We start from the raw sequence: 13,702 nt of genomic DNA, 5'->3' as shown, positions 1-13,702 counted from the left end.
CCAGGGAGGCCAAAAGAGGGCATTGACCCCCCTCCCACTGGAGTTACAGATGGTTGTGAGCCACATATAAGTTGGGAATTGAACCCAGGTCCTCTGGAAAGAAGAGCCAGTGTTTTTAAACCCCGAGCCATCCCTCCAGCCCCTTTTGGTTTTTTAAGTATGGGTTAGACAATAGTAAATATACTTATTTAGCTTGTATGCTAGAGAGTTTTTGGATCAGCAATATGTACACGAGTAGAGCCGGGTGGTGGTGGCACTTGCCTTTAGTCCCAGCACTCAGGAGACAGAGGCAGGCGGATCTCTGTGAGTTCGAGGCCAGCCTGGGCTACAGAGTGAGTTCCATGAAAGGCGCAAAGCTACACAGAGAAACCCTGTCTCGGAAAACCAAAAAGAAAAAGGAAATGTTTTATTTTGCTGCTCTGCTAACATAATAGAAATGCTGCAGGATAAAAGTAAAACCTCTGGCGGCTTGGATGAGAGTGCCCCATAGACTCAGTTTGAATTTAAAAAAATCTTTCTTTAATTAATTGATTTATCATGTATGCAGTGCACACACATCCCTGCAGGCCAGAGGAGGGCGCCAGATCCCATCACAGACGGTTGTGAGCCACCATGTGGTTGGCTGGGAATTGAACTCAGGACCTCTGGAAGGGCAGGCAGTGCTCTTAACCTCTGAGCCATCTCTCCAGCCCCCATGTTTGAATGTTTTGTCTCCATTGGTGGAACTGTTTGGGAAGGATCAGGGGGTGTGGCCTTGCTGGAGGAGGTGTGTCACTAGGCTGGGCTTTGAGGTTGCAGAAGCCCAGGCCATTCCCAGTTGGCTCTCTCTCCCAGCTACTGCTGCAGTGCCATGCCTGCCTCCGCCATGCTCCCTGCCATGGTGGTCATGGCCTCACCCTCTGAAGCTGTAAGCCCCAGGAAACTTCTCCGTAAGTTGCCTTGGCTATGGTGTTTTGTGTAGCAATGGAAACATAACTAAGAACCTCTTGTTTGTATGAGTTACATGTGTGCTACAGTTTTTTTTTCCTGAATGACAAAAACGAACTCATGAAATCTTAAATATATGTTAACTGAGAGGTTTAACAACAACAAAAACTAAAAACAGAATTTTGGGTCTGGTGGTGCACATCTTTAATCCAGGTACTCAGAGGCAGAGGCAGGCCAGTCTGTGTAAGTTCCAGGGCTACATAGTGAGACACCTCTTAAAAAAAAAGAAGAAAAAAAATCCAAGCACAAGAGGCCATGCTGCACTGGTTTGTCATTTTTATGTCCACACTTACCCTAGATTTCAGCTCTCCATAGTTATGTGCTCAGTTTCATTTCATTTGCTGTGAGAGGACAGTGAACAGAAAAGCATGTCATCCCGCCAGAGGGCTGCACGCGTGTTTCGGTGTCGTGTGTTATTACGTAGCCATATTACATAGCCACGTGCTCTCTTCACCTTTCCAGCGTGTTCTCTGTTTCTTCTAGAAGTGGGGAGCAGGGCAGTAACTAAGAGTGAGAAGGTTTCAGTTTTAGATCACCTGGGGAGACAGCAGTGAGAGGTGCATTTGAATAACGGGCTCACGGGGGGGGGGGGGGGGGGGGGGTCGGGAGCACGCTGTTTGTGTATGAAAAGGGCTATGGGGTGACTCAGCAGGTAAACAGGCACTTGTGCACACCTGCGGACATGGGTCCCGTCCCCCAAACCCACATAGAGGTGCAAGAAGTGAACCAACGCCACCGAGGTGTACTTGGACCTCCTCCATACGTACACTGTGGCACACACACTCAACACACATCGTAGGCATGCACTAAAAAAAAAAAAAATTTCCAGGCAGTGGTGGCGCATGCAGAGCCAGGCAAATCTCTGTGAGTTCGGGGCCAGCCTGGTCTACAGAGGGAGATCCAGGACAGGCTTCAAAGCTACACAGAGAAACCTGGTCTCAAAAAACCAATAAATAAAAAAATAGAATAGAACGACCTACCCCTGCCAGAACATGAGGAGTGTGTGCATGCATGTCATATGTGCCAAGTAGACCATCCAATTCAGAAACTGGGATTCAGGGGAGAGGTCCAGACTGGAGCTGGAAGATCTGAGTCCCAGCCCTTGGTTGTCTTGATTCTGTAAGACAGGATAAAATCACCAAAAGGAAGTGTCTGCAGAGAAGAGCCCAGGGTGCTCAGGGTCAGGAAGTTTGCAGTGATAGCAGGGAGAAGGGAGCCAGGTAGAGACTGTCCATGGAGGGACTGGGAACGTGTGCCTTTGGGACACTTGATCTTTGTAGAAGCCTGTGAGGAAAAGTCGTTCTGTTGGGCTTTCTGTACCAGGGACTCTATCTATCTGTCTATCTATCCATACATCCATACATCCATCTCTCCCTGGCTGGACTTGTAATAGCTCTATAGACCAGGCTAGACTCAAACTTACGGAGATTCCCCTGCCTCTGCCTCTCCAGTGTTGGGATCAAAGGCATGTACTTCCACACCCAGCTTAACATTTTATATTATTAGTAGGCATTGGAGTCTCTAACACCAGTATGTGACAGAGCTGGGCTGATCTCCACATTAGCTGACTCTTATACTGTACTGCCTTTTTATAGACTTTTAATTAATTTTGAAAAACATTCTAAACTGTAAAGAAAATCCAGATTGATAAAACAAACTAATAGGTTTAAATTTTTTCAAAGTTTCTCTCAGATGTTCAGGAAAGACTATAAGCTGCTTGTTCTGGGCACCTGGAATAAACAGGTGAAGAATGCAGAGATTTCTTCTCAGGCAAGAGAAAAGTAATAATACGTTAGGAGGTAATATACGGTGTGAAAAAGAAAGGGAATACAAGAACGTTGGGAATATCAGGCTGAGGACAGAGGTGGGCAGGGATGTTTGTTTCCGGAGAGGTACTTTGAGGAAGACAGTGTGAGCACCTGGTACTGTGAAGTGCATGTGTCCGTCTGGTCCTTGGTTTTCACTTTTGTGCCATCTGCACGTCCACAAACTCAGACTCACCCACTCTTGATTAATGAAAATGATGCCATGACATATTTGGTTTCATTCACAAAATGATTTTCTAGCATATATAAATCTAGGTCGAGATTGGGGATTTAGCTCAGTGGTAGAGTGCTTGCCTAGCAAGTGCAAGGCCCTGGGTTCAATCCTCAGCTCAAAAAAAAAAAAAAAAAAAAAAATCTAGGTCATTCATATTGATGGTTGTTTAATACTCTAAATATGTATGCTACAATTTATTTCCCTCTATTATAGGCAATATTTTGGTAAAGGTTTCCATAGGTGATTATATGTAAGTGAAAGTACTTTTAAGTCTTTATATATAGATGTAAGGTACTCATATTCCAGATTTACTAGGTATTGCTAAAAACTTCAATTTCCTCTAGCAAAGACCTGTTCTTACAGTTTGGTGAGCTAGCACTCATATTCTGTAAATCACAGCATCTCTTAGTTGCCTGCTGCCAACCAAGAACAGGTCAAAAAGTGCTAGAGCATCAGGTAAAACCAGGGTCAGAGCGACTTAGCTTGTTAGCGTCGGTGCGTGATGATATGGACCATGAACATCTGTGTCTGTTTTAATAAATGTGATCTCATTTCCTTCATGATTCTCATAACCCTGTTCTGTCTAATAATACTATTATTATAACTATCTAAGAGTGGGGCTGGAATGCTTCCTGTTGAGATTGTTACTATCTGCAGCTGATCTCAGAAGCGAAGTAAGCTTGGGCTGTTACAGCTGGGATGGGAGACTGTCAGCATCAAACCTTGAATAACAACTGCATTACCTCACCACTGACCTTACCCTGTGAAATAGAACAGGTATTTAGAACTACCTCTTAGCAGGGCGGCGGTGGTGGCGCACGCCTTTAACCCCAGCACTCAGGAGGCAGAGGCAGGCGGATCTCTGTGAGTTCAAGGCCAGCCTGGTCTACAGAGCGAGTTGCAGGACAGCCAGGGCTACACAGAGAAACTGTCTTGAAAAACCAAAAAAATAAAATTAAAAAATTTTAAAAAAGAACTACCTCTTTGACACATTAAATCGTAATTCTTGTGGAGAACTAAAATTCGAAGGTAAATCCTGATGTCTTTCAGATTATCCAGTCGAAACATTACCCACAAGCCCATGGAGTGGACTTTAATTGCTGTGGTGTTGCTGACAGTGTAAGTTCTCTTTCAGATTCTCTCTCTGTTGAACAATTTGGTTAGGGAGAACAGTCACTGGTTTGCACATTGCCTTGGAGAATGGCATTTCTATATTTTAAGATGCTGTGATTGTTTCTTTGTATCTCTACCATCTTAAGAAAACCTAGTCCTCATAAATTTTGTTTATCTTTTGTTAGAGCACATCCTATGTGCACGGTGTATGCAACAGTCTCTTACATTTCATTGTTAATGTCTGTTCTCTTAAAACTGAGTGCCATTGTTTTATATCTATGTTTTTACATATATTCCATTTTTGACATAGTTTGTCTTTAATAGTAATGGATAACTTCTGTTTTCTACATGTATATTTTAGAATCTAACAGGTTTAAAGGAGCTGAGGTAAACACTACACAAGTATGCATAAAACATTTAAAACTCACTCACTTTTAAGAAACCACTGGTGGTTTCCAGGCAGTTTTTCAAAAGGGTTAAAGGCATTTATTAGGTGTGGTGTTTCTCAGCATGAATTGGAAGACTCTTTGGAGATCATGCCTTACTGCATTACTGATGCAGCTGGGTGCTTGCCAGGTCATTGAAGCCCATAGGCAATTGAAAACTTAGGGATGCTCACAGGTCACGTCAGGGTGTCTCCAGCCCGCTCTCTTTCTTTCTGTGGCTTTGGTCTGACGTGTGCTTTCCCTGTCCCCAGGTGTGTGGGCAGGATTAGGTAGGCTTCAGTGAGCTAGAATCTGTGTCACCCAACCAGATACAACGCACATGATTCATTAAATCAGAACACAGAAAATAACTTTACCTGAATGCTCTGATATAAATTTTTAATCAACCCTAAGAACAAATCTTTTGTTATTTCTACTATTCAGTGTTCCAGTTGAATTGGCAGTTCATAAAAAATATCTTATGAATTTTTAAAAGGTTTTTCTAGTTTATTAAATGTATAAATATTTTGGTCACTGACAGAGAAAATATCAGTAACTGTGCTCACCCACAGTGTCATATGCCTGGTAATAAACGCTCAAAGACAACTGTCTAACTCTACTTTTGTAATCTATTATGCCATGAGGGAAGCAGTGTTTGGATTGACATGTCAGAGGCATGAACAGAAATCTCATAGTTTTGCTTCTATGACATACTAGGCCCTCTACTTTTTGTATTAAACTACTGCCACATCTTCAAAATGTTCAGCAAGGAATAAAAAGGAGTATGAGAAATACAATAATAAAATATACTATTAAAATTCATATAATTATTCCATGTGAAAACAAAGCTGTGGGCTGGAAAGCTGCATCAGTCAGCAGAGTGCCCGCTGAGCAAGCAGAAGGACCTGAGTTTGGACCCCAGCTCCATAGAGAAGCCAGGTGTGGCGGCATCTGTCCCTCCAGCATGTGTGTGGGTGGGAGACAAGCAGACCCCAAAGTTCACTTAGAACTAAGAACCAGAACCGGCTTACCTGAATCTAAAGCTCCAGGTTCAGTGAGAGACCCTGTCTCAAAAATAAAGTGGAGAGCAATTAAAGAAGGCAGCCAAAATCAAGCTCTGACCTCTATACACATGTATGTACATGCTCACCAGCATGAACATGTACATACATTCAGACAATTCGAATATACAACATAATACACACACAAATATTTTAAAACCTAAATTTTATTTATTTTTAACCAGAGCTGAGGACCTAACCCAGGGCCTTATGCTTGCTAGGCAAGCGCTTTACCTATGAGCTAAATCCCCAACCCCCTAAAAAAATTTTTTTTTGAGAAAACCTTTGTTTTTAATATAGGCACCACGTAACAAAATAGACACCACTATCCAGTTCTTTCTTGTACCCTTTGACCTCTGGGTTTCGGTATAACGACCCTTTGGAAAAGTGACTTCACTGGACTCACTTGTGCACTTTTTAATGTGAATTAAGTTTCCCGTGTGTAACTTAAACCTGAAGCTGTAAGCACGACTGTGTGTCCTTAGTCACTCTTCTTATGACCCCACAGCTTGGTCTAACCACCCCAGCCATTGGTCTCTTGGTGTGTAGACAGCGTAGTCATGTCTAGAGCAAGTCCTTTGGCTTCCTTTAAAATCATTCGTCGCTGTAGATCCCATGTTGCAAGGAACTTGGTGAGTTTTACTTTTGAAAGCTTGTGTCAGAACTTTTGCCACAGGTTTCCTTAACAGTTCCCAACAAGTTTGCTTGCTCTCTGCAGCTCAGGTTCACTAGCTCCTAAGACTTCCATCTCAGTACATATTACTTTCTTTCTTCTTTTTTCAGAAAATCCCCTTTTCACATCTACCCCTAGGGTACCTGTTGAGTAGCTATTAGCCCCTTTTGTTTACAACTCCATCTTTTCTTTTGTTTTTTTTGAGACATGGTTCTCTGTGTAGTTTTGGTGCCTGTCCTGGATCTTGCTCTGTAGATCAGGCTGGCCTCGAACTCACAGAGATCCACCTGGCTCTGCCTCCCGAGTGCTGGGATTAAAGGCGTGCGCCACCACCGCCCGGCTTTTATCACTCTTTTAAAATAAATATTACTGAGCATATTAGGAATAAAATTCAAATGTGTGCCATGCTAAAACGAACCCCACTCACTTCTATAAGGTGTAGTTATATTTGGTATTCCATCCCACCTTCCCATATAGCTTAAAATATTTGCTAATGAAGATAGCATTGCCCCTGAGGAAAGGGTCAGTATTGTACAAAGCCCTACCAGGGTAAGGGTAGAGAACACAGACATCCAGAGGTATCCCCAACCAGAGAAAAGGGGAACCAACCGCACGCATATTTGTGGACAGTGACCTGTTCTTTCATCTTTTTAGCTTGTTACCACTAAACTCAGTATAGTCATACAAGTCCCGCTCACTCTTCAGAAACTTACACAGCTGTTTTCAGATTTCCAGGGCCAGTTACTTAGAACTTGTAGGCATTTCTGAAATGCATATTCTAAACCAACCATAATTCCGTAGAGCAGTTATACTTATGAAAGAGGACATATATAAGGTAGTTTGTCAGATTGCAGAGGGCTCAGCACACAGCCTGACTTTGGTCCCCGGATCTCCCAACATGTCAGGAGAGAACAGATACCTGAGGGTTCTCCTCTGGCCTCCACACACATGTGGCATGTGTATACCTTTACTCATACACACAAAATAAATACATAAATATTTTAAAAGCTACTATGTCTAGTTATCTTGTATAGTAAGACATTTATGATTTAGTGTAATAGTCGAACAGTATACTATAATTCCTTGAATATTAAAGTTTTATTACTAATATTCATTGACTACATGAGAGCTGCTCTTAGAATGAGTGCTCTTTAGACAAACATGCTAACCCAGAGCAACAGAAAATGCCAGGTCTTAAATTTGCATACTCTGTTCAAGAAAGTAAGATATTTCTGTAGAAAACCATCTTTCCCTGGGGATTTCCTTTGTGTTTCACAGACCTATCACCACTGAGAGAAATTTGGGGCCATAATATGTAATATATCAATCTATATGTTTGGTTTTTATATCAGTATAGTCTCAGGAAGAAATTCGCTCTAACAGAATTGGACAGTTGCTGAGATGTGTGTGCATCTGAAAGTGCATCATGGCTTGCTTTCACTTAATTTAGAATTCTTGCTAATTTTATGGAACTTAAATAGCTATTGTGACTGCAACATTCATTGATTCTATATGTTCAGAACCTAAGAGCACACAGAGCCCCTTAAAGCATGTTAAGAATGTGTGTTCGTCTCACACAATATGAGTTTCCATCTTGTAGTCTTTGCATTTTTTCCTAATATGTGCTGGATATTTTCAAGAACTCAAATGCTGATAATTGACATTTTTCTAAGAACTGATTGAAAATGCAGTAAAACAACTGAGTAATTGCTGATGTTTATCACCTGAGCCCTTAGTAAAGATTCTAGTTGAACCTATCCAGACTTGGTTCTCCCATTCGATTCTGTCCTAGAAAGGTCTGTCCATTGGAACAATCCAGCCTGAATTGGATTTTCCCAGATATATATGCCCAAATAAAATACTAGTCTTTGGCAGGGTGGTGGTGGTGGTGGCGGCGGCGGCGGCGGCGGCGGCGGCGGCGCACACCTGTAATCCCAGCACTCGAGAGGTAGAGGCAGGTGGATCTCTGTGAGTTCAAGGCCAGCCTGGTCTACAGAGCTAGTCCAGGACAGGCTCCAAAGCTACAGAGAAACCCTGTCTCGAAAGAAAAAAAAAAAAAAAAAGCAGTCTTTGATATGTGTGTTTTAACAAAAATATATATAAATTAGTTTTTCTGCATTTTAGAACCTGTATATTCTATTAGATAGAAACCTGTTAATGTATTGATAAAGTTTTGTTTATCAATCAAATTAGGAAACACAATTTGCATCAAAGTGCATCTTCTAGCACGCAGCTCCCTCACACTTCTTCTCCTTTCTTCATGAGCCCATCTTACTCAGAGCAGAGGTGTGACAGTCATCCTCCACATGCTGTGGTACTGACGTCTGGGAAGACAACACAGGCCACCTCCCTCTGCTGCCCACCACTCCTTTGCTCTTGCTTTGCCTTTGGTTTTCTTGGATCGGAGCACTGTCATTAAATTCTAATTTATGACACAAAATAGGACTGAGCCATTGCTGGTGAGAAGTCTAGGAGAAGGTGCTGACCACAACTGGCAGCCAAAGAAAAGGAGTCCACAGCAGGTTACCTGGGCTGAGGCCTACGTACTGGGGGTGAGGATAGAGTCTCCGTAACGGAAAGTGTGCCAGGTTCCTTCAAACTGTGGCTGTCCGGTGGAGGAGATGAACACTCACTCTGGAGAGTGCCCGCTGCCCATCATAACATAGACAGACGCAGGCTGTTCCATCTTCGATGCCCTTGGTGTTCTCTAATGGAAAGCTTTCAAGGCCGTCTCCAAAAGTGTCTGCTTTCATTTTATTTATCTGAACTGGCTGTTTCCAGTGAACTGTAGCCTGTTTGTAGTCAGAGACCATTCAATAGTTTATTCCCTCTAAAAGCTTTGAGTATTCCCATCGTTCAGGGAGTAGCATGTAAGTCCTGGGAAATGGTATTTTAAACAAGCTCAACTTGACCATGATCTCTAAACAGAAGCCATCAGGACACAGCAGTCACTTTAAGGAGTCATCAGAGATGGGTACTCTGGAGAGCCACTTCCCTGGAGCTACTGGACATGAATGGAAAGATGTGACTAAAGCTTTTTACCCTCACCCAACTGTCTTTTAAAGCTTACCCCTCACTTAGTTTCCTCGTAAAAATCTGTGAGCACACCTTGAAAAACAAAGAGATGGTTCATTAGAAATGTGTTGGTTCTTAGAAGTGTTCCTGAATCCCAGATCTCCTTCACCATTCCAAATCAAGTTTGGTATTCGAGACCATATTAGAAGACTATTGGAAATGTTTTTCTTATATTTTATAATTATGGATTTTGTATTTGATTTTTCTTGAGATAAAATTCATACATGAAATTTCCATTTTAATCTATATATAGTTCTGTATTTTAATATATTTGCTATATTATACAATGGTCAGTACTATCTAATAACAGAACAGTTTTGTCACTCCGAAAAGAAATCTCATATGAGTTCAGCCTTGATTTCTCCTTCTGACAACCACTTATCTATTCCTATGAAATAACCACGTATCTATTTTCCTATTCCGAACATTTCAAGTCGGTGAGGTCATGTTTGGCATGGCTGTGTCTGGCTTCTTTCATGTAACATGTCTTTAAAGGCTTTGTTCATGTAATAGCATGTAACTACTGTTACCTGTGTGACAAGTACTAGTCTGTGATGTGGATACACTACACTCATTTGCTGAGTTGTCCAGTTGTCCCGTGGTAGGTATTTCAGTTCTTTCTGCCCTGGGGCTAGTTTGTGCAGTGGTGCCTTTCATCTGTGCATGTTCTTGTGTGCACATGTTTTCAGTGTGTTAGGTGTAGACATCACAATTGAATTGCTAGCTGATGCTCCACCTTCTAAGAAACTGCCAGACTTTTCTGCAACAACTGCACCATTTCAGTACTGGCAGTGCATAGGCCCTCTAGAGACTGTCCGTCTGTCCGCAGGAGCTCCATCCTCGCAGCCGTGGGCGTTGTAGGTGCTCATATGTGCAGGGCCCCACACCCTGGTATGTCACGGGCTTGTCCCCAGCTGATAGCACTGTTTGGGGAAGGAAGGAGGCCTTAGGGGTAGGAGCTAACTGCAAGTAGATCATCAAGGGCAGAGAGATCTTAGGGTTGTCTGGTTCCTAGCCCCTCTGTCTCCTGCTTCCCAGCCACCCGAACTCTACTGCTCGGCCGGGTCCTCCCAACCATAGTGGAATACACTCTAAAACTATGAGGGGAAAAAGGTAATTCCTGTGTTTAAGTGTCCTGCTAGGTATTTCTGTAACAGCTGTGTGGAGTAAATAACACAGAATGCTGACACCGAGAAGTGGGAGTGTTGCTGTCCCTAACTCTGGCCATGTGGTTCTTACACTGAACCGGTTTGCAGAAGCAGTTTGGAAACGATTTGAGAAGCAGGTTGGAGGAGCTGCTAGAATGATGTTAGCAGAGCTTAATAAGCAATTGTGGTGTCATTCAGAAGGCTAGAATGCCCACAGGCGTGTGGACAGGAGAGGCCGGGCTCACAGTGTTTCAGAAGGGAATTAGACTGGAGGCCGTGCATATTATATCCTTGCAGAAGAGTTGTCTGTGTTGCGTTGAGTCTGTATCCTGGGGCAGAACTGAAATATAACGCACTAATGTAGAGGGGATTTTTTTTTTTTTTAAAGACAGCATGACTTTCAGGATATGGCATAGTTGTTGGTGACTGTTTTCAGCCAAGCTTAATGGTAAGAATTGGGAGCAAGAAGCTTGGGAACATAGAATTTCAAAAAACAGCTTAGGAGTGAGGTGGATTTTTTTTTTTTTTTAAAGAGATTACCTCCATCAAAAAGAGACCAGGCACTCAGTGAAGACAGATGATGCCTGTGGGGCATCTTGGGAATTAAGCAAGCCCTGCCCACTGGCAGGTTCCAGGGTATAAACCTCTCTTGGGAAGAGCCACCAGGTGCCATCATTGTACAGAGTCACCTAGAGAAGTGCTCCCAAGTTCGCCCACGCTGCCACTGAGGCTGCAGCGTCCTTCATTTGGAGGAACCTGGCTCCTGCTAGAGCTCACCTAGACTTCCTGCTGGTGCTGCAGGCATTCAGGTGCAGGCATATTGGGGTTTGGACATTCCCATTGAATTTTCAAAGGAAGACATAGGAAGGCAAGCAAGGTGTCACCTGCCAAAGTTCTCGCATGAAACTCCTAAGAGTACATGAAGCTGTGAGGCAGTGGAGACCCCAGGGTGCTTCGGCTACCGAGGTTGTGGAACTGCCCCTGTGATCTTGCTCCCGTGTCCCCTTGGTTGTCTGTCCGATGACACGCCCTAGTGTAGAATCGTGTGTTAGAGAATGACAGGAGACACCGTCAGGGGCAAGAGCGGGCAGTGACCGAAAGGCCCGTTGTTGGGAGACTTCCTACTGTTTCCTAACATCCCGGAACAGGCAGCTTTCCTAGGGTGCTTCCTGTGTAGGTGACTGACAGGTCTGCTTGGATCAATTCATATCTTTGTTCTCTACCAGAAATCCCCCTTAAGTAGTAACCTCAGGCTTTTTTTGGTACTTTAGATGTCATGTCTCTGCCTACGACCAGAGGTACAATTCAGATGCCATTATTTTAAGCAAAAACTAGTCTCAGAGCAGATTGAAAAGAATTAGAGAAAGAAATAATGGATCTATAAAAATAGCTTTATTTTACCGGGAGAAAATAGCCTTTTGGTGATGGGCCTCAGCAAAGCCTCGCTCCCCCACTCTGCCTTTTGTCTGGTCTGTAGCTGCCCTTCCATTTGGTGTTTAAAACTTTAAGAAGGGTCAGTACTCCCCTCTCCCTGTACTCGTCATTGTTTTTCACTTACAAAATTAGTGTGTTCCCAAGACATAGGAGGTGGAACTTAAAACTGATTTGCACAGGGAGATCATGCTTGGTGACTTTTGACCCTGCTCTCCCGTAACAGCATCCAGCCTGGAAAACTTTGGGCAGCTGCTGTGGGCTACACCCAACAAGGCATTGGGGGCACTGGTCAGGCCTGTTGGAGCTCACAGCACCCCATCACATGCCTCAGATGCTGTACACAGAGCTATAGGATTCCATGTTTGCCCTGTTGGCTTTTAGTTCGTTTTGAACCCATTCCTCCTCTCTGAATACCGGTCCACTTGTGGAATGAGAACTCTGCCTTGTGTTGTTGGATGTTGGATGGGTGTAACATTTTTTTTATTCTGGGGGTGGGGGGTCACGATTTAAGAGTATACTTTTAATCAAAAGATGCTTTAAAATTGTACTTTTGAACAGTGTTGGAATTGTTGAGACTTGAGGACTCTCGGAGGAAGGCCAAATGCGTTTTGCATTATGAAGTGGCCCTGAGCCTTTGGGATCTGGAAATGGAATGTTACTGTTTGAGTGTGCAGTATCCCCACAGGCTCACATGGTGTATACTGGGTCTCTAGCTGCTGTTGCTATTTTGGAAACTTTAGGAAGTAGAACCTCGCCAGAGGAAGTAGGACCTGGGAGTGCATTCTTTGGAGTCTCCTCTGGCGTGTGTGCGTCTGACTTCTGCACCTCTTTTTGTTGGGATAACCACACGGAAAAGGTACTGCGTTCACCCTTGTGCGATGGACTGGGAATGTGAGCCCAGCCAACAGCCCCTCCTTCAGGATTCCATCAGGTGTTTTGGACAGTTGTACAGAATAACAATGTCTCCAAAGCTGGAATACCCTGCTCAAGCTCATTAGACTTGCATGGATTGTAATGGCAATTTCTTATCTTCTAGGAATACCCCCCCACAAAAAAAAGAATAGTGTTCAACTCAAGGCCATGTAAATAATTTGTAGACAATTGTAAATATCTTTTCTTTGTTTTCCTTAGAATACATAAAATTCCTTTTGTCTTGCTTACTTTGTTTGCCTATGCAAATTCTAGGTTTGTTTCTCCTACTGTGTTTACTATTGCTTTCAACATTGTGAAGTTTAACTGTTTTCCTATTTACTGAACAAAAGAGATTCTCGCTGTGCCTTCTATATTAATTGCTGAGAGTCTATACAAGAAATACATATTTTAAGTAATTATGTAGGTACAGAGAGAGAGAGAGAGTATGCACACTCACACCAGGTATGGTGGCTCATGCTGGTAACCCAGTACTTTGGGAGGAGGAGGAGGGAGGGCTGCTGTAAATTCAAAGCTAGCCTGGGGAGAAGACATAGATGGCCCGGGCTAGCCTGAGCTAGTTAATCCCCTATCTCACAAAAAGCAAAATCAATCTCTCTATATATGTGTGTGTGTGTGTGTGTGTGTGTGTGTGTGTGTGTGTGTACAGTTTTGTACACCTATTTTTATCATATTCATCCCTTTCCCCCAATTCTTCCCATCTCCCTACTTCCCTACCTAACAACTTTGTGTTATTTTTTTATTTTTTTTAATATTGGCTTATTTATTTGTTTGTTTGTTTATTTGGGGGGGTGTTTGAGACCGGGTTTCTCTGTA

General features: G+C 43.1%; 1 protein-coding gene across 3 annotated transcripts in view; it reads left to right on the top strand.

The window, feature by feature from the left end:
- Rpap2 (RNA polymerase II associated protein 2) overlaps positions 1 to 13,702 on the top strand; it is an 83,840-nt gene that overhangs the window by 34,346 nt on the left and 35,792 nt on the right. For 2 of the 3 annotated variants that reach the window (XM_036201618.1, XM_036201615.1), the window contains exon 11: positions 4,078 to 4,146. The exons of the other annotated variant lie outside the window; for it this stretch is intronic. In XM_036201618.1, the coding sequence (XP_036057511.1) occupies positions 4,078 to 4,146 (69 nt within the window). The remainder of the gene's footprint in view (positions 1 to 4,077; positions 4,147 to 13,702) is intronic. 3 annotated transcript variants of the gene reach the window in all.

The sequence above is a fragment of the Onychomys torridus genome, chromosome 10 (genome assembly GCF_903995425.1).
Source record: "Onychomys torridus chromosome 10, mOncTor1.1, whole genome shotgun sequence".
Taxonomy (NCBI): domain Eukaryota; kingdom Metazoa; phylum Chordata; class Mammalia; order Rodentia; family Cricetidae; genus Onychomys; species Onychomys torridus.
The sequence above is the reverse complement of the archived record's forward strand: the minus strand, read 5'-3'. Positions and strand labels throughout refer to the sequence as shown.